At 44.8% G+C, this 26,801-nt stretch overlaps 1 protein-coding gene across 1 annotated transcript in view; it reads left to right on the top strand.

The window, feature by feature from the left end:
- The window catches only part of TTLL7 (tubulin tyrosine ligase like 7), a 1,104,754-nt gene that overhangs the window by 417,391 nt on the left and 660,562 nt on the right, over positions 1-26,801 (top strand). Inside the window, exons 7-8 of the mRNA XM_086936338.1 lie at positions 8,463-8,530; positions 26,412-26,570. Coding sequence (XP_086792464.1) covers positions 8,463-8,530; positions 26,412-26,570 — 227 coding nt within the window. The remainder of the gene's footprint in view (positions 1-8,462; positions 8,531-26,411; positions 26,571-26,801) is intronic.

Below are 26,801 nucleotides of genomic sequence, written 5' to 3'. Positions count from 1 at the left end.
CTGGGGGGCACCTCTTGGGGGTCAGGACCACATTCCAGTAGAAGCCAGTATGGCTCAGGCAGGTCCATTTGCAGGACCAGGCAGGTCTAGTGTGGCAGGTCAGTTGGGCATTTGCATGGAGGCCTCTGGAGCTTGTTGTGTCCCAGTAGCTCCGACCAGGATTTCAGCCAACTGATTCTTGGAGTCATTCTGGAGGTCCTGGGTTCAGGGAGGTGGTCCTCTCTCCTTGAAGCAGCAAGGTAGACTCAAGCAGCAGGGCAGTCCTCTGGAGTCCAAGGCAGTTCTTTTGAAGTCTTTCACAGGTCCAGGAGAGTACTAAAGCGTTGGTCTAAGGATCCACAATGTGTACTTGGTGTCAGCCGTTAAAGTTGGAGAAACTGCTGGACTTCACCCCAAATCTAGTTCTGGAATTTCCTTCCTTCCCCTTCTTAGGCTCTGGGGTCTGGAGTTGCAATAGGCTGGTTTCAAGTTCTTCGTGCATGTGCTGGAGGCAGCCCCTTTGAAATGTAAGTGGGACAGGGAACGGCTCTGCCCCTTTCATTCTGGCAGAATGACCCATCCTTGCAACATCTAGTCCCCTTTGTCTCACTTTTGGGGAGGGAATATACAAAGCCCACCGGCCGACTACACCCAGTCATTGACCCAAGGTACAGGATGCAGGTACCGAATGGTACACATATCCTTTGTCAATAATTGGTGCACTTGGCTTTTGTCGATTCAGGCTTCCCACCACTCATCCTTGTGATCTTGTTGAAGGGCACTGTGTGGTTAGAGGAGCACTATGACATATTGGGTACTAGACCACCAGTGGAGCTAATTAAGATCTACAAAGCCAAATGTGTTTCTGGTGCAACCTATGGTAGCGGGGTATGGGGCTTTGTAGATCCTATGCCCATCCAGGTAGTTGAGAACTCGTTTCTGAACTTTATCCTCGCAGTCCTGAAGAGTACTCCTAATTATAACTGCCATGCAGAATTGGGACTTGCTTATATATCTGACCTGATTAAGCTTGAGCCAGTGCTTCTATGGCACGGGCTGTGGACTAAAGAAGAAACCAAGTTGAACGGAGATATCTTGACAGATATTCTTAAATTAGAAGGGGCTATGAGGATACCATGGCTGAGCTATGTACGTAAGTTTCTAACAGATATAGGAAAGTTGGAATACTTTGTAAATCCTCTTACTATCTCAGGCATCTCACGTAAAAAACTTGAAGAAGGAGGGTTTGGCTTTTTTGGATTCTTTAAGAATGACATCGGAGGTTTTAAAACCCACTGTCCTGCTTTTACTATTCAACCCTATCTGATTCATGTCGCTGGCAATTATGATAGATTTTTACTATACCGTTTTAGATTTGGAATATTCCACAGATTGGTGAGCTTTCCAACAATAAATAATTGGACGCATGATTTATCGCCCTGTCCCTGTGATGGTGTTTCGACCCATAGTACCATGCATGTTCTCTTATTTAGTAAATTTTATAGCCTAATCAGGCGTAGTGTTTTATTGCCGTTATTGAGAGAGATGGGTCTTCGGCAATGCCGCTTGGCTTTTCTACGCATTCAATATTTGGATAATCATCTATGCGTTGCGACAATTTTATTGTTTCTGAAAAAAGTTATGTACAGTAGAAAAACTCTAACCGTGTAATGTATTTTACCTAGAGAAATTGTACCTTGATACTGTGAATTCTTTTTTGTATGGCACTGATAAACTGTAAATGAATTAATATGAATTGTAATGAAATATTTTTATGTATTCTTTTATGATTGTCTTTTAAGAATCGAATAAAGATATATTTGATTGATTGATTGATTAATTGACATTTTGAATTCTCAAAATAAATTAAATAAAGGGCATCTCACTTTCGAACATCTTGAAGAATTGAGGTTCGGTAAAGTGCAAATATCTCTATTTTACACAGGACCTACTTGACACCAGAACAGGTTAACCACTACTTCCCCAACGCACAACTTAGCTGCCCCTGGTTCCGGTTGTCTGCAGCTGATTTGCAGCATATGCTACGGTCCTGCCAGGGCCTATCCTCTTAGTGGAGTTCTATCCACACCATGCTACAAGAGATTACTGACCTTACTGACATTAAGACGTGGGAGGCTAGAACCCTTGGCATCTTCAAGGGTAGGAGATGACACAAGGTGAGAACACACTTTGCCAATATGGCCATCCTGCTTGCTAAAAGAGTCCTCAACCTGCAGTGGAAGGCAGAACAGGCTCTGGCAGCAGCTGCGTGGCATAGGGCTACGAAGAGGTCTGATACCTTCATTAGTGACCAATTTCACCTGTTTGAGCAACTCACCCAAAACGATGACCTGGCCCTGTGAACTTGACGTATATGTTAGCACTGTGTACCTTTCACCTACCTCTCCCCTGTGCTCCCCTGGGAGAGTTTGTTTGAGCCTCCACTTGTTACCCCAGATGTTTCTGCCTGTGCTTGTCTGCACCCTCAGTATTTTCCCCCGATACATTGCAACTCACCATTCTGGGCCAGACACAGGGGCGTAACACAGGCCTCCGCAGCCACCGCAGTGCAGGGGGGCCCGAGCTGCAGGGGCCCCCCTCAGCACAGTAATGAGGCCTGAGAGCTCCGGATGAAATCTGGAGCGGCAGGCAGTGGTGCACGCTGGTACTGGAGGGTTTTGGGGTTGCGCAGTTTCTCGCACACTTGGAATGACAGCTTCTGCAGTAGTTGTCCTCAGGTAGTCCTCACAAGCGTGTCCCAGTGACTCGAAGCACGGCACAGCATTAGCAACTCAATTAAACTCTGAACCACAGTTCTCTGAATTTATAGACGTAGAGAGGGCAAGGTCTCAGTTTTGCAGTTAGTGCTGCCAACTGAATTGATCCGGTAATTAATAGAAGAGGTTCTCACAAGAAACTATTCAAATCTTTTAAAGAACCACTGGGATCATTTAACAAACACTTTAAAAAAAAACCTTTATTTATCATTTTCATAAATGTAACTAAACTAATTCAGTGAGCCAAGACAACAAACGGAATCCCTGTATTTCCTTCTGCATCTTTGTAAATCTAAACTTCAATTCCTTGAAGAATATCAGTCTTTACCAGTTGTAGTATTATCACACCAAAATCTGCGTGACTCGCAGTAAGCCCCTAAATGTTCTGAACAGAGGGACAGAATATTTTGGTGCACAGGATCCCCAAAACCATTAGGATGGGCAGAGCATATGCTGTGGCTGTGTAGTCATGGTCACCTCTTTGGAATGTTAGAGATGGAATGAGATGGAATGTTGGAAGGCCATTGGGCAGTTGATGAACGCTGAGGTGTCTGAATAAATAGTACCTTACTTGAACCGTTTCACAGCCTTTCTTTGATTTGTAACTGAGGTCGACATCCAAATTTGGCAACACAGATGGTAGGAAGAAGCTAAGTCATACACCTCAAAACGGATGAGGTGTTATTTGTCAATGGTAAAGAGACTGACCGCAGACTGCTCTGTGTCACTTAGGAGTATTGCCCTAGTGACACCTTGAGTGGAAACAGGACCCGGACACACTCCCAGTGACTACAGCAAGGTGTGTAAAGAGGCATTGAATAAGTAAGAGGAGGATTTTGGATGGTTATCTCAATGGGAGTGGCATGAGCATGATCAGCTTGTTGAAGCTCGTGCATCATATTGACTCAGCAGTGAGATTGGCAAAGTGTGTGGGTGGCCTCAACGAGTGTATGATGTCATCATGTGATGACGTCATGGCCATTTTGGATTGGGATTCAATTACAGAGCAGTGATAACTGCGGGCAGCCATTTTAGAGTGGGTCACTGATATTCTGGAGGCATTTGCTGAAGTGAAAGGTCCCAAGGAAGTTGTCCATATAAAAGTGTCCACTTTGGAAAGTGAATCTTATTTCTTGTACTATGTGTAAGTATAAGGCACTTTACAGTAGCTAAATAATGTAATTTTGAGCAAAAAGCCAACAATACCCTGACACTTGCTTTTTGCTCTTCTCTATAATATATTCAGGTGTTTAGTCAATTTAAAGGCATTCTTGTAGTATTTTCTGCAGAAAATTTCAGCTCCAATGATTTTTCTTGACATCACGGGGTGAACCTAATCTTAACTGGAATAAATGGAAGAAGTTTTTTGGAAATTATGCTTGAGTTTGTGGCACCAACCTAAGCTCAGTGAGGAAACATGCACTGTTATTACATTATTTAGGCGCACGAGGTGTTAGAAAATGGACCTGAATTGTCGAGAGAAGACACAAGGAATTTGATTGAGTACGAAATAGTCTTCCAAAAACTAGAGGAGTCTGTGGAAGATTTTGTGACTATTTTGCCCAAACTGGCATAAAGCTTCAATTTTGGCAAACCTACAGAGCAGAGAATTTACGACTAATTTATTTTAAAAAGCAGTAGTGACAAAATACCAGAAGAATTTTGGTCGAAGGATGACCCACCTCTAGAAGAAGTGATTCTGGTGGGTAAACATTTAGAACTAATGCTGAAGTGTGTGGAAGAGTTGAGTGTAGAGAAGGATGTGACAACTACTGTGAAAAAGAGGGCACAAGTGATATGTGTGTGTTGTCAAAACTAATAGTGAGTTTTAAAAAAGGAGATTTAGAATTTATAGGGACATTTTACAGATGTGGAATGGTGGGACACTGAGCCAATGACAAGATGTGCCCTGGTTTGTCTCTAATTTGCAATACATGTGGAAGGAGTACTCATTTTAGTAAACAGCCGTGAGTAAACAACTTTGTAGTGTTTAAAAAAAATAAAAATACAGCCAGCCTGAGGCCGCCTGGCTGTGACCTATGTAACTGACCTGTGCCTCAGTCTCTCTCAGCCTCGTCTACACTGATTCACAGACTTCTCAGAGACTTACTGTCCTGTGTCGTCGGCTCAAGTGAGTCCACTGACACAATCTAACAGTGTCTCTCTATAATTACTAGGCAGCTGCTAATGTTTGGGGCCTCTAACATCCTTATGGAGGCTTGAGTGTAGGCCGGGCCCCGCCCGAAGCCCTGGCCTGGAGTCCAAAGTGCTGTATTGCACATGCCATTATTATGATTGCAAATTCCATGGTAGGAGCCAGGGGGCCTAGTCGGCATAGTCTGGCTAATTGTTTTTCCGCCGGCCTGGTAACACACATATCCAACTAGTGTAGGTCCGATGTTCAATTTCCTGCCTCAGCCTGTGCGGTACAGTGAGCACCAGCATTGATGCGAAAGTAAAAGCACAGCAGTCGAGTGTAATGTATACCAGAACACTCTATGGCACTAAGCCCCAGAAATTATAACTTCTGCCTCAACCTACCTACTACCACGGCCGCACCAGCAGCATTCAGGTAATTTATCAGAGAAAACAGCTCTAGAAGCGCGACTCCGGTACAGTAAGTATTTCAATATTCTGGCAGATACAAAAGGTATTTTTACCCATATCTGTACATACTTTAAGTAGTGCATATAAGAAGAAAACAGTGTAAAATGTGTTTTCAAACTGCCCTAATGACCCTTGACTGATAAAGTAAAAAAAGACAGAAAGTGCATTTCAAAAATGAATTAGGACAATTTCATGCAAAGTTCCCTTAAAAACCAAGTCCAGTCCTTTGCAAACTGTCAAAACCTGGAACTGTAGACTGTTTTTTTCTGCAAAAGGTGGCAACCCTAAATGAACACCAGTATTGAGGCAGCAGTAAGAGGACAACAGTTGAGTGTAATGTATACCAGCGCTCTCTGCAGCACTGAGCCCCTGACAGATAACAGTACAATCCTCTTATAAAGGGGCAGTAAGTTAGTGAACTTCTATTTCAGGTATTTTGTAGTAGTTTCAAAATCTTTTTAGAACTTCTCATTATTTGAAAGTGTGTCACTCTAAGTTTTACACATGTTGTCACATGTTGCTGTTGAATGTCACTCATAGGTACAGTGAAATCATAAAAAATGTGACACATGAGAAGTCCGAATACTTGGCAGCTATGAGTATGTGATGGAGACTGAGTAACAGTATAATCTCCTAGTTCCACTTGCTATGCTATAAAATTTTCTTTTTAGGCTACCATGTAGTCATGAAGGATCAGATTAATGTGATCAACTTCTGAGCAGCTGCAGTGCCTGCCCACTGTTATGGAGAACTTAAGTCACAAAGTCTCTCTCCAGTTAGTCCCCTTCCGTTTCCCATACCTTGCAGCAGTTTTAAGATCTTCTCAGAGTTTCTTGTTGCTCAAATGGGTGTAATTTCTGATATTTATATGTTTCCCATGTCTTCATTGCTTGATTTCGCTCGCAAGAAAGTGTCACTCATAGTTGTTGAAATGCAACTCATAATTACACTGAAATTATGAAAATGTCACACATAGCAATCTGAAACCTTGGCAGCTATGGGCAGAGCAAAACTGCAAATCCAGTTGAGAAAGGTATAAATATTGTTTTCTCCCACAAATGTTTGAACATCTTGGAAAAGTAGTGTTTCAATTAACTGACCCAGAATGGTGAGAGAGATTGCACTGAAGTTATTAATATCCAGAGGGTGCAGAAAACCTTTTTCAGGAGGGGTTTCACAGCGGCATTTTTCCAGGCAGTGAGGATGGTGCCTTGTCCTAAAGGAAAACTCAACAATTCCAACAAGAGTGTCTTGAGAAGCATAAACAGAGCTCCTTTAGCTTCTCTGGGCAGAATCTGAAGGGGGTCCTGTGGGCGCCGCCTGCAAGGTCAACATCAAGGTTGGTTGCATCAACCGGTGCACAGGAGGTACGGTATCAAGGTTGAATGCATCAACAGGTGCAAAGGAGGTACAAGTGGGAAGATCTAAAAGAAAGGTTGTTGGGTGTAGGCATTATTTCAGTCTGAGTGTTTTCAAGTATTTATTTAACCTTAAAAAGAAAGTGCCAGACCTTTGCAAAATTATTGAGACTTTTAGAGAGTACCTGAACAAATATTTGGAGATTTCAATCCCTCTAATAAATGAAATGACTCTTTTGAGAGGTTCAGAGCTGGAGAGATGTAATCTAAAAAGCACTTTGGAGAGTGTCTCTGCCACAAATAAGTAACGAGAGACAAAGATGAAGGGTTAGTAAGGGAGCAGCAGAATGAATGGTTTGTCCAATTAATGCAAATTCACAGAGTCCACGTCATGTAAGAGCTGCGCCATCAGGAGACTGGTGCCTCATAAGCTGAGGTCTCCCATGACCATTAGAAGACTCCAGCCATAAGCTGTAGTCTCCCATGACCAGGAGATGTCCTTTTTGGAGGCCAGAATAGAACGTTCCTCCACCATGGAGGATAGGGTGGATAGAGGGTGCTAGTGGGTGGCCAACGAAGTGGAGGTTAAGATGAACATTCAGACCCCGACATTGCCATATCAGAACTGGTTTGTAAAGACCGGGGGAATATTTGTGAGAGCCTTGTGGCAGTGGTGTGACAAGGCCCCTGCTGCCTCTGTAGTGTAGGGGCGCCCGTGCTCCAAGGGTCCCCTTCAGGTGAGTGACCCGGCCTGAAAGCTCCGGAGGGGGCCCCTCCATGTACTTTGCAGGGGGGCCCCCTCATGTTTCGTTACGCCACTGGCCAGACATACGCGGTGTCAGCCCAGCCCTCAACTCCTCAACTAACCACAGCCCAGCTGGAGTCTTGCTCCGCTCTTACATGCATCCTCCACAAATAAGGCCCCGTCTATCACTGAGTTCAGATCGCAACTTCCCTTCCCCAGTTCAGGGGTACCACCTCAGTTAGCACACTAGACATATAGACACATAACTGCTTAGCGTACGTATCTTTATCACCTAGTACAGTAACACCCTGGTGGTTGTATCACCTAATTTATAGACCTACAGGTATGCCTCTGCTTGGTAATCACTGGAACAGTAGTTATATAATGATTTGGAATAATACAAGTGACATCTGATACTGTCTTTGTCTGCATATGAAAACTAATAAAAACAAAAAAATAATAATTTGAAAAAGGCAGAAAATGTATACTGTTATTACAATTAAGGGGGGGCAAAATTGGATAATTATTTCTCTTAAAATTTCTTGAAATTCCATAAAACATTTGTGAATTCACGCTTGTAGCATGAAATGTAGCTTTCAGGTGTCTTGTGTGATATTTTTCACGCAAGTGTGCACCTTGGGTGGAATGTCATGTGAGATACCCACTGGAAACCAATTTAAGCAAAAGCTGTCCCCTTGTGAAATATTTTCTGCACGCTCTAGTTTGGCCCATTAGAAAAATTACGTGAAATTGCATAGTGAGAAATGGCAAGTAATTTGGGGAATTAAGTGTACACTATAATTTGGATTTACCTGAATTCCACCAACGGAATAAAAACTTCTGCCAGACCCTACTTACAATGGTAATTTTAGATATTTCTTTTAGGAAATGAATGGTCACTTGGTGAGCCAACACATGCAGTCAATTGAATTTGCAAAAATATGTGGTAAATACGTTTCCAAAGCATGCACTAACTAATGGTTATCTTTGTTCCAGCGAATTAACCACTTTCCAGGAATGGGAGAGATATGTAGGAAGGATTGCTTGGCAAGAAACATGACCAAGTAAGTAATTCTATTAAATGGATCAACCTAATAATCAATAATTTTCATAATAATTTTTACCCATGCTTGTGAACACATTTTTCTGGCTTTTCACGAACATTAGTACTAGAAAACTTGTGAGAAGTCCTGGGAAGATAGCAAGGCTATGTAAAATATCTTATCCTAAATAATCTCTTGATTCGAGGAAGGCACTCAAAAGAAAGGTTTTAAGGTCTAATGTTCTGATGTTGCACAGGCCATCACACTTGTTAAAAAACTTAATTGCTTTCACAATTAGCTAATTGCCTCAGTTTCTTCTTGCCTCCTCTCTGGGTACTTGGGTACTTTGTAGTTTAAGAATAGTTTTATCTATTGTATGAAATTGGCCTATTGGTTGAGTGGGTGAAAATCCTACTGAAGTAACAGCCACAATCGTAGGCACGAAAGCAATCAGGCTTAACGTAGAGGTACAGTGTAAAGTATTTATGCAGCACACAAACAGTAATAAAGTGAAACCACAACACAATAAAAATAACAAAACAATTTACAAAAATAGGTCACTTTTTAATAAATAGAATAACACCAAAACAAATAAAATCCAATCAGTAGACTTGTGAATTCTTAATGTTTTTAGTGTAAAATAGGTCCTAAAAGATCAAACGCCAACCATAGCTATCTGGTCATGTGAGACTAGAGCAAAGTCAGAAGTTAACACTGACAGTGATGGAGCGCGGGTTAGATACAAGGAGTGGATTGGGCTCAGTCTTGGCTTACCTCCAGATTTAGAAAATGTCATGATAAAATTCCCAGGGGAAGCTAGAGTTCAACAGCCAAGGAAGAGTCATTGTTGCCGGGGAGCGCTGGACCAAGTCTCAGTGAAACCATTGATGCCAGCGGTAAAAAGCACAGAGTAGGTGAAGCTGGATTTCCAGTCAGAGGAGGTAGTCTTCTTCGATGGTGTGCTGGTCGCTATTAAACCTTGCGAAGGTTTATATCTTTGGAGTTAGACAATGTTTTGGAAGTTGAAAATCTCCGGTGGCTGAAGCTGCTGTCTGTAGCTGAAGAGAGATCCACAAGGCAGGATACCGTCATTGAGAGGTCCTGCTGAACAGTATTTTCTGCTGTGGAGAAGAACGCAGTGGGAGCTACTGCAAAGTTGGGTAAACAGGCTATGCACCTTGGGCAGATCTGCTGGTAGGTAAGTCCCCTTCTTCTGTTGGTTCTTTTGGCACGTTTTGGTGAAATTTCTTCTAAGTACCAAGTTTTAGGGTTAGGCAGGTGCAGTACCATCAACACCACAAACAAGGGACCAGGACCTGGGGGGCACCCCTTGGGGGTTTAGGACGCACTACAGCTGAAACCACTTGCAGGGTTCAAAGACTCTGGAGCTTGTTATGTCCCTGTAGCTCACACAGGAGGCCAGCCATCTAGCCTTGGAGTCACTTTTAATTTTCTTGGGTTCGAGTGGATGGTCTGGTTCTCCTTCATTGAGTAAGGTAGGTCTTTAAACATCAAGGTAGTCCTCTGATAGCAGCTGGGCAGTCCTCAGGTGGTCCAGGGAGTCTTTCTGAAGTTGTCCACAGGTCCATTAGTGTACTGAAGAGGTGTTTGAGAGTTGAATATTTATACTTGTGCCAGCCTTTGAAATGGGGGAACACCCTGGCCTACCCCCAAATTTGGTTCTGAAAGGTTCTTCCCTTCCCCTGCCATGCTTAGATTGTGGCAAATGGTTGATTGTATTTGTAATTTTAAAGGAATCTTCTGCATTTGGTTGGAAAATTATCAGTTTGTTAATATGTCTAAGGTAACTTCCCATGCACAGTGATTTAATTTCAGATGGCATCAATAATGTTATTAAAAATATCATAGAACATGTCATGATTTATGTAATACTTGAAGTCATAAGTAGTGCATGCCAAGTGTGTAGGTTATGAATCCTTCAGTTACCTATACCTAATGGATTTCTGTGTATTTTTAAGTTTAAAATGGTATGTTTTAACTAACATTTTCACCCAACTATAACGTCCCTTTAACATTTATTTTTTTCAGAGGAAAAACAGTTTTTTTTAACATAAAGTAATTTTATTACCAAACGTAAAACCAACCACACACCTCACATGGACTTTGGCTGTGCACGGTGTGTGGTTGGCCACACAGCCTGGCCTGAGGCCATGCCTTGTATACTACACTCCATGAGCAACCGACCCCAAGCAGATGACCCCTCGCCATGCATAGTTTTCTCATCAATAATTTTATAGAAAATGGTGCACTGATATTATTAATGATGCCATAGATGTCATGAGTGATATATTATGTGGGGAAATTAGCAGTGCATGGCAAAGGCTCGAGTTATAGTTACCTTAGGGCACGAGTTATAGTTACTTGAGATAACTCTATCTGCTGAATTTCTACGCTTTTGTGTGTTTAAAATCTGAACCTACTATACCGTCCCTGTAACCTTTATTTTTTTGTGAATTTCTAAGGTTTTGGTAATTTTATTTCCTAACTATAACGTCCCTTAACCTTTGTTTTTTCAGTAAATTTCTACTTTTTTTAAATGCTATTTCCTTACTATAACTTCCCTATAACCTTTGCTTTTTTCAGTGAATCTCGACATTTTTTTAATGTAAAGTAATATTTAACTCCCTTACGTTAATCCAACCTCTGCTACATACGGCCTTTGGCCATGTTAGCAGGGTATTGGCTGCAGGGTGAGGTTCCGTGACGATTGTAAGTGGTGTTTTCGACTCGCACGAATATGGTCGAGTCTGGTATCTATGAACCGCAAATGACGAGTTTAGTGGGTGTACGCAGTTTCGCTGTGTTAACCTAAACCGTTCGTTTGTTTCGTGGGTTTCTTATTCCGAGCCCACGGGTTCCATCTTAGATGTGGCATCCATTTTGTCTCTTGCCCTCAAGTAGCCAGCGAACGGACGCTGTCCGCTTCGTGACCCTGGGATTCCCAAGACTCTTACGGAAGACACGTTTCCTTTGACAGAGTCTTTATGATGAGGGGGATGATACTGTAAGGCAGATGGCCCCGCTCGAGGCACATCTTTCTGTGCCGATCTATTGTCTCAGCTGTGCATCTCATTAGGCACGTTCCTTTGATGCCTGTAGCTCGTGTTTCCCGATACCACCCCTTTTACACCCATTCCGATCTCCCCACTGTTTCTGCCTTCCTCTGCACCTGTCCTTGTTCCTTCTTCGATCTGTTTACTGCCGATTGGAATGTACTAATGGTGGGAAGATGGGTTTTTACAGTTGGGAACCACCGAATGTTTCTGTACTTATGTTCCGGACCTTGAATACATCAAAGCGACCCCTCTCGGGGATAATTATGGGAACCAAGTTGTAAACCTTTGTGTACCATGCTAACCTATGAGAGAAAACTGTATAAAAAGGAGCGATCCACAGTAGCAAATTGAATCAGATCCCGCGAACATACCGGCTGTGTACTTCACGTGACTTCTGTGTTCCCTGCAGTAAATAAACCTTGAATCTTTGACGCCGAAGGAAGTGTCCCGTGTCTCTGTCATTTGTACGCCGGAACAGGTTACCCACGAAAGTTTCAGGTGTTGTCCCCTGGCACCGCTGGGTCTTAAATAACCCAGTCCTTCAGTTGGCGCCCAACGTGGGGCTGCATCAGTGGTACCGGTCCAAGCCCGACGATCGTGAGGAACTTCGTGTGAAATCTCCGAGGGAAGGTGCACCCCGCTTCATCGATCCTGTTGTCGAAATAAGTGGCCCGACGACTTTTCCCGCGAAGATTCCCGCCTCCTGACGGCTGCGACGGACTGCTGCCCTGACTGTAGACCTGTTTTGGCGCCTGGCGTAGACCTTGGTACAGCGAGACGATTGGCGGGCCTTCCTGGTGACGCCATCGATCTTTGAGTTAAGTATTTGTGGGTCGCTCCCAGAGTTCTTAGTTGTGGTTCTTAGTTGTTGCATGGTTTCATTGCATTTGTGGTTCTTAGTACTTGGTTCTTTGTTGTAATATTTGACGACTGCAGCCGCCAAAAAACTGAGGGTTTTTGCTCTTTGCAGGGACTTGGTAAATCCCGTAACCCTTGAAGTTTGTGAAACTCGGCTAGTGTGCAAGATGCCTGGTCGTAGTACTTTGTTCAGTTGTTTTAGACGTTGTGGTACGGATTCCCGACTGGAGGACTCGTGTCCGATACCTCCGGTTGGAACTCCCACTTATGAGCTTTACAGCAAGCATGGGTTAGGTCCGATTACCTTTAATGAATATTGGATTCGCTACACCAAAAAAGATGGTGTCCTTAGTTGGCCACCTCATGGTAGTTTTGAGACCCCGATTTTAGATAACCTTGAGGCTAAATTATTTAAGAAAAAGTCAAGGCCGGCCATGTTTGATGCCTTTCGGTTATGCCGCAAAGAAGTCAGACAGAAAGAGATCAGACAGACAAAACGTAATCAAAGAGATGGTGTTGCTACCATTGTAAAGAAAGCAGAGCAGTTTCAGCGTGATAAGGAGGATAAGGAAAAGGAAGTTTTTGACAGGCTTCAGCGTATGACTATAGATAAATGTTATCCCGTCTTGCCAACGGAGTCGGATAAGAAGGAGGAATTAGTTGAGGATCCTTTAATGTCCTATCTTATGAAGTCACCACCTCCGTACGCACAGGATACCCCAGCTCCTGCGATTCCTCCTGTACCTGCTCCTGTACCTGCTCCTCAACCTGTTCTTCCGACTGTTCCTGCTCCCTTGCCTATTGCTGTCCCTACTGCTCCTCCGCTTGTACTTCCACATACTCCTGCTCCAGCTACTGCTCCTGTTCTACTTACTCCTACTGCTTCTTCTGTTTCTACTTCTTCTCTTGTCCCTACTCTATCGTATACTTCTCCAACTACTCGACGTCGTACCCCTTCAATGGCTGCAAATTTTGCTAATTCTCTTGGACCTATTCTTGAGTCCGCTGATTCGGACGGTCCACAAAGACGTAGTCAGCTCCCTGGTAATAGGGAACGTGCCGCGTTGTACAATATGGCGATGTCATGGATGTTGCACCCCTATAGAAATCCTCCACGTTCGGTGTTGAATACGTTTGGTCAATTCAATATACCGACACAGAGATATGTTTTTGAAGAAATGTGTAAGGTTTTGCGCGATCAAATATCGGCAGATGCATCGGAAGATGTATTAACTGCTTTGACCAACTTACAGCTTCAGTTTTCGAGTGGAATGGTAGTGGGCACCAATGTTAGACGTGCCATCGAGCAATTATTGGCCCTCCGCCCCTCTCCGATACCTCAAGCATTGTTCGTTGAGGATATTGAGAGTCAGTTAGATGCGTCTGGTCAGTATCCCCTGCGCGAGGTTCCTCCAGTATGGATGCCAGCCAATCCGCAGGCTCAACCTCCGGTATTGGCACATTTCCAGAGAGTATGGATACATCTCCCATGGAAACGATCAGAAGTTTTACAGGTGAAGCAATCTTTGCCTGACCCTCGCAAAAATCCCGCAGGTTATTATAAGGAATTGTCACAGCTTGTAGATGCTACAATAATGAATCTTGCCGACATTGATATGCTGTTTGGAAATGTCGTACCGCAACCGGTATGGGCTAAGATTCGTCACGAAGATCATGCAAACAAATTAGGTGGTGATTGGGCTGCTCTTACTGCGGCAGATACAGGACAAATTGGTGGGGCTAAGCCTGAACAGCTTATTACTGATCTCCCTCAGAGAATAATTACCTTGATGAAAACACTTATGCCAGCTATTAGGGTGAACTGGGACAAGTTGTCAGCTTGCAGACAGAAGAAGGACGAGAGTGTCTCCGATTTCTTTACGAGATTTGAGGAGGCATTTATCGATCATAGTGGTCAGGATATGGGTACCGAGGGTGGTCAGCGGTTGTTTGTGGATAAATTTGTTTCTAACTTATTGCCCGATTTGTGCAACAAATTAAAAAATTCTGAGAGTGCGTGGGCTGTTTCCACTTCTGCTCAAATATTGGCCACCGCCCAGTATTACGAGAATAGGGAGAAAGAAGAGACTGACCGTGCCGATAAAAAGACGAGAGAACTCAAAACTAAGGTGTTGTTGCAGCAAGCGTATCCTCCGCGTTCGAATCAGAATGATTAGCAACAACGTACTCGATCGCAGTTGCAATCTAACAGGTCGCAATCGCGAAATGACTCCTCTTCACAGAGATCTTCGTTAGGGTACAACCAGTGTGCCTACTGCAGACAGGAGGGTCATCTAAAATTCAACTGTCCAGCTCTCAATGAGCGTAATAGTGGTAACATATTTAGAGGAGGTCGTGGTGGTTCTCAGCAGACATCACGTGGTAGGGGTCGTGGTGCTCAAAATGACCGTTCAGACAATTTGTCAAATTCCAATAATTGTTTTGATCAACGTGGATCATCACAAGGACGATCTGCGCAGTACAATGTTGATGACTATTACGTCGATCAGGGAACTGACGACGGTAATTACTAGGACAGCCATAGACAAGGAGAGGGAGTAGTATCAGTTCCGGTTGATCAGAGAGGGCCTTACGTCGCAGTTGCCACCTCGGGCGTCGTTGAGCCTTTTCTGTTGGACACTGGTGCAGCGAAAAGTTCCATCATGCATTCGAAACTCCCTGGCGCACCTTTGTCTGGCTTAACAAATGTTTCCGTTGGATTCTCTGGCGCCCCTGTTAGCAATCCGGTTTCGTGCCCTTTGCCACTTACGATTGGGCCTCGTGAGCTTAAAGCTCCGTTGATTTTGACCACTGGCTGTGGTGAAAATCTTTTGGGCCTGGATTTGCTGAAACGTTTGTATGCGACTTTGTACTGTTCTCCTGCGGGAGTAAAACTTACTTTGGGTGAGAAAGTTGTCTCTCCAATGTATTTGTCTCTTGATAAGCTTCCACCGGAATTGAGTTCTCTTCCTGCATCTTTGTGGGCAACGGGTCCAAATGACGTGGGCCTGCTTGACATCTCTCCTTATGTTGTTCATGTGAAATCTAATGTGCGACTGCCGCGTATTCCCCAGTATCGAATATCCCTTGATGGTGAACGGGCACTGTTGGCGATCATCTATGATCTGATCGAGAAAGATGTTATTGAAGAGACTCGGGGAAACGTGTGCAACAGCCCTGTGCTGCCTATTTTGAAACGTACTGATCCTTCGAAACCACCCGTTTATCGTTTTGTTATTGATTTACGGGAGGTAAATAAAATAGTGATTCCTCAGTTCCCTGTTGTGCCTGACATCACGGCGCTATTGACTCTGATTCCAGCTTCGGCATCCTGGTTTTCAGTGATCGATCTGAAGAATGCGTTCTTCAGTATTCCGATTGCTGAGGAAAGCAGAGACCTTTTTGGATTCTCTCTTGGTGGTCGTAGCTTCCGGTTTAAACGTGCTCCTCAGGGCTACTGTGAAAGTCCATCGATATACAGCCAAGCCTTAAAAGGCCAACTAGATGCATTTGTGTTGCCGGCTGGTGCAGCCTTAATTCAATACGTTGACGACTTATTGGTGGCCGCAGATACTCAGGACATTTGTAAAATTGCTACGGTGTCGTTGTTGCAACATCTCTGTGACTTACATCACAAGGTGTCACCTTCTAAGCTTCAATATTGTTGTCAAGAAGTAACCTATTTAGGTCACTTATTGTCAAAGGAGGGAAGAAGGTTGACCCCAGAGAGAATTGCAGCTATTGCGCGTATATCTGTGCCAGTAACCCAAAGAGATGTGCGTGCCTTTTTAGGTATCACGTCATACTGCCGACAGTGGATTCCAAATTTTTCTTTGTTAGCGAAACCATTGGTGGCTCTTACGTGCAAGGATGTTTCGACTCCTTTACCATGGACGGAAGAATGTCAGAAAAGTTTTTCTGAACTGCGTGATGCGTTGTGTTCGGCTCCTGTGTTAGGTACCCCTGACTACAGTAAGCCGTTTACACTATACGTTCATGAGATGGAAGGTTGTGGGTTGAGTGTTTTGACGCAACCCTTTGGTGATAAGCAGCGTCCATGTGCATATTTTTCCTCGACCTTGGACCCGGTAGCTAGAGCATTGCCGAGTTGTTTGAGAGCAACTGCGGCAGCTGCGGTGTCCATCCGACAATCAGCAGGATTGGTCATGGATAATATGCTTACGGTGATGGTGCCACATGCAGTTGATACTCTTTTAAATCATACGAAAACTCAGCACTTGACGAGTGCGAGGTTGTCTGGGTACGAGTTGACGCTGTTGGCAAGCCATATTCAGATAAAACGTTGTAATGTCCTAAACCCGGCGACCTTATTGCCAATTAGTGCAGAGTCAGATGAAGTAGCAGTGCATGACTGTTACTTAAGGACTGAGGAGGAAACCAAAGGTCGGGTGGACCTTAAAAACACTCCTTTGGAAGATCCCGATGGAACTTTGTATGTGGATGGTTCATGTTTTAAATTGCCAAATGGTGATGTGACTACTGCATATGCTGTGGTAACGTTGAATACTGTTGTGGAAACTGCGAGATTGAATCAGAACTCTGCCCAGGCTGCAGAGCTGATTGCGTTAACTAGAGCGTGTGTGTTGGCGAAAGGGAAACGAGTGAATGTGTTTACCGACAGCCAATATGCTTTTGGCGTCGCCCATAGCTTTGGACGATTGTGGAGAGAGAGAGGTTTTATGACGTCGCATGGTACGAAGATTCAACATGGACAGCTTGTGAATGATCTTTTGGATGCACTTACGTTGCCTAAGCAGGTAGCGATTGTTAAATGTAGTGCGCATCGTAAGGTGACGGATGATGTTGGTCGTGGTAATGCGTTTGCAGATGAGACGGCTAAGGAGACTGCCCGGAACCTTAGCACTAGAATGTATGTGACGAGTTCGGTTAGGTGGCCTACAGAGACAAGTATGTGTGAGGATACTATCCAAAGTGTGAAAGAGATACAGAATGAGGCTACTGATACTGAAAAGACGAAGTGGAAAGAGAATACGGGAAAGTTGGATGCGAATGGTTGCTGGATTGATTTGTCGGAGCACAAGAGATGGATGTTGCCAGATGCATATGTGCTGGCTGTTGTGACGATGGCACACGGGTTAGCACATATTAGTGCGAAAGGTATTTGTAAGTTGTTGTCCCCTGTGTGGAAGAATGATGGTATTACGAAGTGTGCTGAGAGATTGGTGAAGAATTGTATGGTATGTATGTTGTACAATCCTGGTAAGGGAACCCCTACACCTCCTGGCCATTTTGCTCCCCCTTCATACCCCTTTGAAGTGATCCAGCTAGACTTCATCCATATGGAGCGATGCAATAACCTGAAATACGTTTTAGTTGTGGTTTGCGCATTCTCCCGATGGATTGAAGCCTATCCTCTTAAAGACAATACAGCCTTGTCTACTGCGAAAATCCTGCTGAAGGAATACTTTCCTCGGTATGGAATGCCCCGAATCGTATGGTCTGATAATGGAAGTGAGTTTGTAGGGAGTGTGATGAAGAGTGTGTGTAAGGGCCTTGGAATTAATCAAAAATTCCACAGCGCCAATCATCCCCAGTCAGCAGGTTTGGTTGAAGGGTATAATGGCACCCTTAAACTCAAGCTGGCTAAGATTCAGGCTACGACTGGTCTTTCGTGGCCTGACGCTTTGCCTCTAGCCTTGTTGTCAACAAGGGCGACAGTACACTCCCGAGTAGGGCTTAGTCCCTATGAAATAGTGTTCGCCGTCCTGCGAATGTTTGGGGGGTCCCTAGACCAAGTGTGTTTTCTAATCTTGAGTATCCAATGTTGATTGATTATCTTCATGATTTGACTGCTAAACTGAGGTTAATTCACCAACAGGTTCACGAAGCACTGCCGACGCAGACGGAGGGTCCAGGCCACCAGCTCCAGCCCGGAGACTGGGTGGTTACTCGTAACTTTGCCCGCAAGAAGAATCTGGAACCCCGTTTTACTGGCCCTTTTCAAGTCCTCCTCGCCACGAGAACCGCTGTCCGTTTGGAAGGGCGCAAAAATTGGGTGCATGCCACTCATACGAAAAAGGTACCAATACCTTTACCAGCGGACTCGTGGGTGAGGAAAGGCATTGCTTCGTCTGAAACAGAGAAATTCCAGACATTTGTACCCTTTAGCGACCCACAGCCTGTCGGAGAATCCTCAGTGCAGCAGAATGACATTGTTGAACATTTGCCATCACAAGACTCAAGATCTGAACAATCGACTGATCAGCAGAACTCTGTCCCCTCGTTGGATCCATTGTTTGATGAACAGACACGTCCTGGGAAAACTCGATATTTTTTGCGATCCAGCACTAGAGACTAATAAAGATTTTGTTTTGTCCTTTGACATCTACATTATCCCGTTTGCCACGATCAGTCTAAAACACCCGTATAACTGTGATTATTTTTGTAAACATTGAGTTTCGTTCCATCTATGTGTTTTTACTTCCACAGCTAAGAGACTTTTGTATATATTTGTAAATAAGATACCTTGCATCCAGGTGTACCGTAGGGCCGCGCGTGTACTTCCTTCTGGTTAGTAGGTCTTGGCGCTAGGTCAAAGACCGTCGATTCCTGGGAACTCCTAGGGATTGACTACTGCTACACAGAACGAAGTGCGTCAAGAAACGTTGCGGACGGTTTTAGGGGATGGCGTTTTCAAAGCTGCTGGATGTGGAAGAAGCTCAGGCGCAAAGATCCAAACTACAGCAGATAATTCGTACCAAATGTTTTATGTTTCAAGTGTTCCTACTGTTTCTGACTGTTTCTTTGCTATTGGTGGGTGGGGTGTATTACATGATGTCGTACTTCTTACCTTCCGCCATACCTACTCCCACTTCTGAACCTAAAACTATCTCCACTGCATCCCCTCATTCTTTCCATATCCTACCCGAACACGAACAGGCTAGACGTGCGGAATTCAGAAATAATTCCTTTATTCAGCTCATTCATCAGCATCAGTTAGTGGTTAATACTACAAATTGTTGGGTGTGCGGGTTAATGCCACATACCACGGATAAGGGAATTCCATATCTGGTTCTTCCTTTTAGTTCCCAGGGTTCAGCTCGAGCATTTCAAACAATGTTTCGAAGCGCACTGGATTCCTACCCCAATCGAGAGCCACGTTCTCCCTACTCTGGTCCTGGCTCGTATCAGAAGCCTTTGTCTATAGCGATAGAGGACTTAGATAGAGATATCTATGAACCGTCGCTCATACCAGAAGAAGAGGTACAAGCCTATAGGGTCCTGAGTAAGGTCGAGTATAGTGCGCTCACTGGTGAAAAGCAGCTTAGGAGCTCGCCTCCGATATGGGTCGTACCCCACCTTGGTTATTTCTGTCTATTGGGTCGTGGTCGGAGATCAAAAGTTCGTCTTGGAGAGAGTGCTTGCTCCGAGACTTATATCCTGCCGATGGTCTCGTCCCCTGTGTTTCTGGCTGCCAAGGGTACATATTTTGTCTGCCATGATCGTGCGTATACATGGTTGCCCTCCGACTTTGTGGGCTCATGTTATATCGCAAATCTGTTGCCCTCGACGTTCACTGTTGATGCAGACTATCACAAGACTAGAGTTGTGAGAGGCGTGAATAGCGAAGAGGACACTGCCTGTCAAGAGGCAGGAGACTTTTTCAAGGGTTTTCTCCCGTTTTGGGGACCTATGGTTAATAGTAGGAACCTGAGACAATTGACCCGAGTGGTAGAATCGACAGCTAATATCACTGCCAGTGCCCTTGGTAATATCACCACAGAGCTTCAGGCGGATAGGCTTATGACGTTACAAAACCGTATGGTTTTAGACGTGGTCTTAGCAGATCGAGGTGGAGTATGTAAGGTCATCCATTCGAGCTGCTGCATTTTCATTCCAGATAACGCTCCGACTGTCTATCAAGCCATCTCAAAGTTGCATAAAATCTCTGAGTCCATACACGTGGACGTAGGGGATTGGACGCTGCTTGGGTGGTTTTGGGGCCTGATGTCGACTTGGGGTTGGAAGATTCTGATGATCATCGGAGTTGCGGTAGCGTTTCTGTTCACGTGTTGCCTTTGTGTGCAGTGTGGTCCTGCCTTATGTGGCCTCTGTGCTACGACGTGTATAAGACAGCCGCCTGTTACCAAAGGAGCTCAGTTGGACAGAATTATGTTGCAGCAACATCTAGATGGTCTGATGAATATCGAATATGATTCTGATTAGTGCTTGCCTACATGAGGGCAAAAGGAGCGTCTGAGGTTCCGTGACGATTGTAAGTGGTGTTTTCGACTCGCACGAATATGGTCGAGTCTGGTATCTATGAACCGCAAATGACGAGTTTAGTGGGTGTACGCAGTTTCGCTGTGTTAACCTAAACCGTTCGTTTGTTTCGTGGGTTTCTTATTCCGAGCCCACGGGTTCCATCTTAGATGTGGCATCCATTTTGTCTCTTGCCCTCAAGTAGCCAGCGAACGGACGCTGTCCGCTTCGCGACCCTGGGATTCCCAAGACTCTTACGGAAGACACGTTTCCTTTGACAGAGTCTTTATGATGAGGGGGATGATACTGTAAGGCAGATGGCCCCGCTCGAGGCACATCTTTCTGTGCCGATCTATTGTCTCAGCTGTGCATCTCATTAGGCACGTTCCTTTGATGCCTGTAGCTCGTGTTTCCCGATACCACCCCTTTTACACCCTTTCCGATCTCCCCACTGTTTCTGCCTTCCTCTGCACCTGTCCTTGTTCCTTCTTCGATCTGTTTACTGCCGATTGGAATGTACTAATGGTGGGAAGATGGGTTTTTACAGTTGGGAACCACCGAATGTTTCTGTACTTATGTTCCGGACCTTGAATACATCAAAGTGACCCCTCTCGGGGATAATTATGGGAACCAAGTTGTAAACCTTTGTGTACCATGCAAACCTATGAGAGAAAACTGTATAAAAAGGAGCGATCCACAGTAGCAAATTGAATCAGATCCCGCGAACATACCGGCTGTGTACTTCACGTGACTTCTGTGTTCCCTGCAGTAAATAAACCTTGAATCTTTGACGCCGAAGGAAGTGTCCCGTGTCTCTGTCATTTGTACGCCGGAACAGGTTACCCACGAAGGTTTCAGGTGTTGTCCCCTGGCACCGCTGGGTCTTAAGTAACCCAGTCCTTCAAGGGCCTGTGTCCAATCCCCCGCATGCAGCCAACAATGGACCGTGCACGGCCATTGGCAGTGCAAAGTGGGGGGTTGGCCACAAGACCTGGCTTCGGCCAGTCTCTTCAGTTAACCTCCCAAAGGCAGTCAACCTGTTGGCCCCCTCCCAAGTCTGCTTTGGCCCTGGGGGATGGTGCTTTTTTTAAGGGGTGGGCACAGCCATTGTCCTGAGGCTGATTATGACCCCAGAACTCGCAATTTTAATTATGGGGAGAGGGACAATCAGACCCACTCTCTCGTCCAATTTCAGCCTCAGAGACCAAATCCCAGGGGCCTGGCTTTATTCTAAAGGGGGAGGGGCATGCAGCTCAGCTTACCGGGCTGATTTTGGCACCAGGGGCTCAATCTCCCAGGGCCTAGCATCTTTTGTGGGAGAGGGGGAGCACTTATCCCTGTCCCTGGGCTGATTTGGTCCTGGAGACCCCATCCATCAAGGCTCACTAATATATTTATGTGGGAAGGTGGCACAGAGCCTCCCTCCCCAGATCAATTTCGGCCCTGGGGACCCCACCTCCTGGGGCCTTATTAAAATGTGGGATTGGACACATGTGCCCCCTCAAGGGTGTATTTCGGCCCCGGCGACCCCATTCTCTGGGGCCCAGCTCAAGATAATAAGGGTGAGGGGCCATGCAGCCCCCTCTCCCCCGGTCGATATTGGCCCGGGGACCTCATCCTCCAGGCCTGGGCAACACACCGTGGCTGCCCTAGTCCCCACCCTGGGCACACACTATATTCTTTTTGGGGTCCACGAGGGGGGCCCCATAGCCCCTGCTGGCTCCCCTCATCCAGCAGGAGCTGGCTATGCTCCTGCTCACAGGGAACAGCTACAAAATGCTGCTTCATGCATGTGTGAGCAATATTTAGATCTTTTCCCTACTGGCATCACTACGGGCAGGAACAAAGATCTGAAGTGCGCTCCCAGCTAGTGAGAGCATTTTTAAAGTTCCCGCCATCTGGGAGCAGACTTCATGTTTGCTCTCGCTTGGTGGTGCTTTGAAATTACTCCCACCAAGAGAGAGCAAACACAGGTTTCCTTGCCTATGCCAGTGTGGGCAGGGAAACTGATATGTCTCTGGGGTGAGCACCCCAGGACATGTAGGCGCTGGCCCTGGGCGATTGGGTCCCAAGGACCATTATTGGCTCCAGGAGGGGGGCCTTAGCCCCCCTCCCACTTTCAATAAGTCCGGACTCCAGGAGATGGGGTACTCGGTACCAAAATCCGCCTGGGGAGGATGCTGCACAGCCCCACTTCCCCTTTATATTTACTGGCAGGGCCCCAGGAGATGGGGTCCCTGGAGGCGAAAGCTTCAGTGTTATTGCAATTGGGTCATTAGGACTTGAGTAATTCTTAGCATTCCTTGTATCAGGTTTAATCATGGACTCTTTAAGCATTTAAAATCTCTCACCTACTGTGCAGTAAAGGTGCTTGAATGTGTCTTTGACATGGTAGTGTAGGCTAAGCAACTCAGTCAGCCTCTGACTAGTCAGCAATACTGCATTTGGCCCATTGTGACCAGGAAGTGGAACAACAGCATTATTCCATTCTTTATGCTGTACATCCATATTCTGATGTAGGTACAGGGACAGAGGGAGGTGTAACAATACTTTAATAACTGACTGAGAACTAAGCTTTTCCTTATGGGCATTGAATGTACAACATCTTTATCTTGGTCTGTGCCGCTGCACCCGATTTGTCAATCGTCCCACTCAATCCTATGCATTATATGTTAAGAGTACCTGCCCTGTCTATCAATCTTTTTGAATTAAGTGCGCCACTAATCCACCCATCCTTGTCTGCTCTGTTTTTTATGTCTGTGATGCTGATCCCTGGTACTGTATTGAGACTGTGCCATATTATGTACCTACCTACGGATTGTTCTCTTGATATCACTTAGTTCTGCCACCTTTGTAATTTTGGCCGTTTCTTTGATTCACACTAAGGGATTGTTTACTATGGGTTGCACAGGTACTAGTGTGGCACAATGCAATTCTGCGTTGTGCACACAGTCTTTTATAATGGTCAGTCAACGCAATGTTTACGTCCCTTGGTGTCACTTTGCATAAAGCAATCACCTGTCCAAGGGCCAGATGTATCAAGATACCCTTTTGCGAATCTCAAATAACGATTTTTAAGGAATCGCTATTTGAGAATTGCAAAATGGTATGTATTTAGAAATTAGCAATTTTTTAGCGATTTCTTAAAATTCTTTAATTGCGATTAGCAATTAAGGAATAATTTCCCATTCATTTCTATGGGCCAGGAGGCCCATAGGAAGGAATGGGAAATTATTCTCAATTTGCGATTCGCAATTTGCTAATCGCAAATTGAAAATAATTTCAAGGGTGTCTTAAGGACCCTGTGTGCACATATGGTGCACATACATGCCCTAAGGGCATGTATGTGCGCCACATGGCACCTTTATGAATTGCAAAAAGTGCATTTGTAAAAGAATTCGCAAATTACCACCGACTGCAAGTTGGTGGTAATTTGCGATTTCTTAGCGTGAATTCGCAAAACTTTCTTGTTTCTTACATACCATTTAAGGAATCGCTTTTTGAGATTCCTTATTTTTGCGATGCGATTTTTTTCATACATCGCATTTCCCGTTTTTTTTGGGCGCAAACGCTGCTATTTTGCGATTCGCAGCGTTTGCTACAAAAAAACGCTTGATGCATCTGCCCCCAAATCCTTATTAAATTATAACCCAATTGTTCACTTGTTGTGTCTTTTATTATATGCTGGTGTCTTTGATGTTGACTTGTCTTTAACCATTTAACTGTGATATTAGCTCGCAAACATAACCATACATTGACAATTTAGTAAACCGTCAACCTAGCAGACTTTCCATGCGTTCTGCAATGGAGTGCAGAGTTAAGTGTGTTAAGTCAACTTCCACTTTATTTGAGTACATCTTGGAAGCTCATTTATGGCATATCTCTGTTCCCAAAGAGGACTCTATACCGCACACCTCTGCATCCACTCGTAAAACATGTGGCTAGTCACTGATCCCAAATGAGGCTACAGCGCTACAAATCCACACCAGCGGCTTTGTGCACTAGACAAATGCTAGATAAAATAACATAACTTCCCAATTGTGACTGGCCACTGCTTGCTGAATACAAACGTTCTAGTCTGCTGCAGTTTTTCATACAGAGGATTGTTTGTGGTCAGCATGGAGAAACTGTCATACGTGTCCTAATTCTTTAAGCAAAATAATACAAACGAATGACTTTTCAAGTTACTTAGCAGCTCATAAATTCCACTGATACATTAAATATTGGGTTGCCACCCATTTTTTGCTCTGTCATTGCCACAAACCTTACAGTCAGCTGCCCTGCATTTACCCGCGAGCTTCCACTGCCATTTCCAGTCAGACAAATTGGCCTTCCAAAATATAATCCAGAGAAATCCTTGACAAATGCCTCCTGGCACTTACTGCAGAAAGCCCGCTGCCTTATTTCTCAGCCAAGCTCCTGTCAGTGTTACTTGCTCTTGTGCTGATCATGTCATTGTTGAGGCATGAATTTAACCCGTGAGCAGAGCTGCATGTGCAGTGCCCAGCAGGCTTCCTGTACATGTATCTGTGTGGATCTGTGAAGCACGAGTCTAGTCACACAAGGACGGGTAACTTTGCATTGCAGAACGTGCAAGGGAGCAGCCGAAATGATGGTGATGGGGCATAGGGCATGGGTGTGAGCTGCCCTGAACAGAAGGTAAGGGGCTCACCTTCTGCTGTGTTCTCACATAAAGCTAAGAGGGTGCCAAGAAGATGCATACACGGAGGAGTGCAGGGTGCAGGTGGATAAAGCAGGCCCCTTAGCTTGGTAGCCAGAGCTACACATAAGCGGGAAAAAAGGCCATTGTGTAAGGTGGGGTTGCAACTAATGAGTGATTCAAAACCATCGAATGTTTGTGGGCAAGTTGCTGGTACGCGTCCTAATGCGTTTAGTGGCTGAACTGCTGACGTTGTAACCTGCGTACTCCGCTTCAAAGCCTGGCCTCCCCACAGTACTTACAATTGTGGGATTCTTGGTAAAGCACCTGCTCTGCATGTGACTAGACATGTGAATTTCTGCTCGGTGTACACGATGTGTTGTCTCCTATGATGCATAGCAATCCAGAGTTTGCAGTATGTCAGTATCTGCGGCGTAAAGCCAAATTACTTCCCCCACTCCCCTCCACACAAAAGGTGAAGAGGGACCCCTGAATCTTCTATATCGCCTAGATATTCATTGCCCTTCGGCAGAATGCGGGCCCCCTAATTGGTTAGGGGACCTTGAAGTGCTACCCCCAGGCCCCCTGCCTGCCCCCCCCCCCCCCCCCCCCCTTGTCAGATCGACTTCTGGAAGGTCGGCTAACATACACTTTTCAGATGTGGAAATGGAACGGTTGTTTACAGTGCATTAATACTACATTTGCACAAGATTTAACAGGTCAAAAATATATTTCAGTAATTCTGATTTAACTAAAATAATTCAGTTGCACAGGACTATGTTATTCATACTGGTAAAGTAAGTCACTTTTGTGGTTTTAATGAAGGCTTCAAACGGGATGTCATCTAAAGCGTTATGTTTGTTGTTGCACTGTTCTTGCTGATTCAATGGCTCATTGTACGGACACAGCACCCCATGATAAGAGATTCTATTGTGCTGCACATTTTGTAACAATGTTATTTTGTTTTCAGAACTGTCTTGTCATTTGGCTTTTCTATCCTGCAAAGACATCTGCGTGCCTCAATGGGGACTTTGCTCTAAATTCTTGTTTGCCTTTCTTGTAGAATGATCAAATCTCAGCCTCAGGAATATGGATTTATTCCACGAACATGGATATTTCCAGCGGAACATACCCAATTCCAAAACTATGCAAAAGAGTTGCGGAAGAAGCGAAGGCAAAAAACCTTCATAGTGAAGCCCGCTAATGGTGCAATGGGCCATGGGTGAGTAACTGTGTCTGTTGCACGCACATAGGACGGTTATAAAATGGATCCCAGAGGCTAAGATTGGGAAACCAATCGGGGTGGCGTGGGGGATTACACATAAAAGTGCTTCGACAGCCAAAAAGCAAGAAGTTAGCATTCTCCAATGGTATGCCTAAGTAACAAGACCATCAGAATAATATTCAAGACAAATTTAATTGTGGAAAAACCCCAGATGTATGTAAGACATGT

The sequence above is a fragment of the Lissotriton vulgaris genome, chromosome 1_1 (genome assembly GCF_964263255.1).
Source record: "Lissotriton vulgaris chromosome 1_1, aLisVul1.2, whole genome shotgun sequence".
NCBI lineage: Eukaryota > Metazoa > Chordata > Amphibia > Caudata > Salamandridae > Lissotriton > Lissotriton vulgaris.
This window is presented reverse-complemented; position numbering and strand designations above follow the sequence as displayed.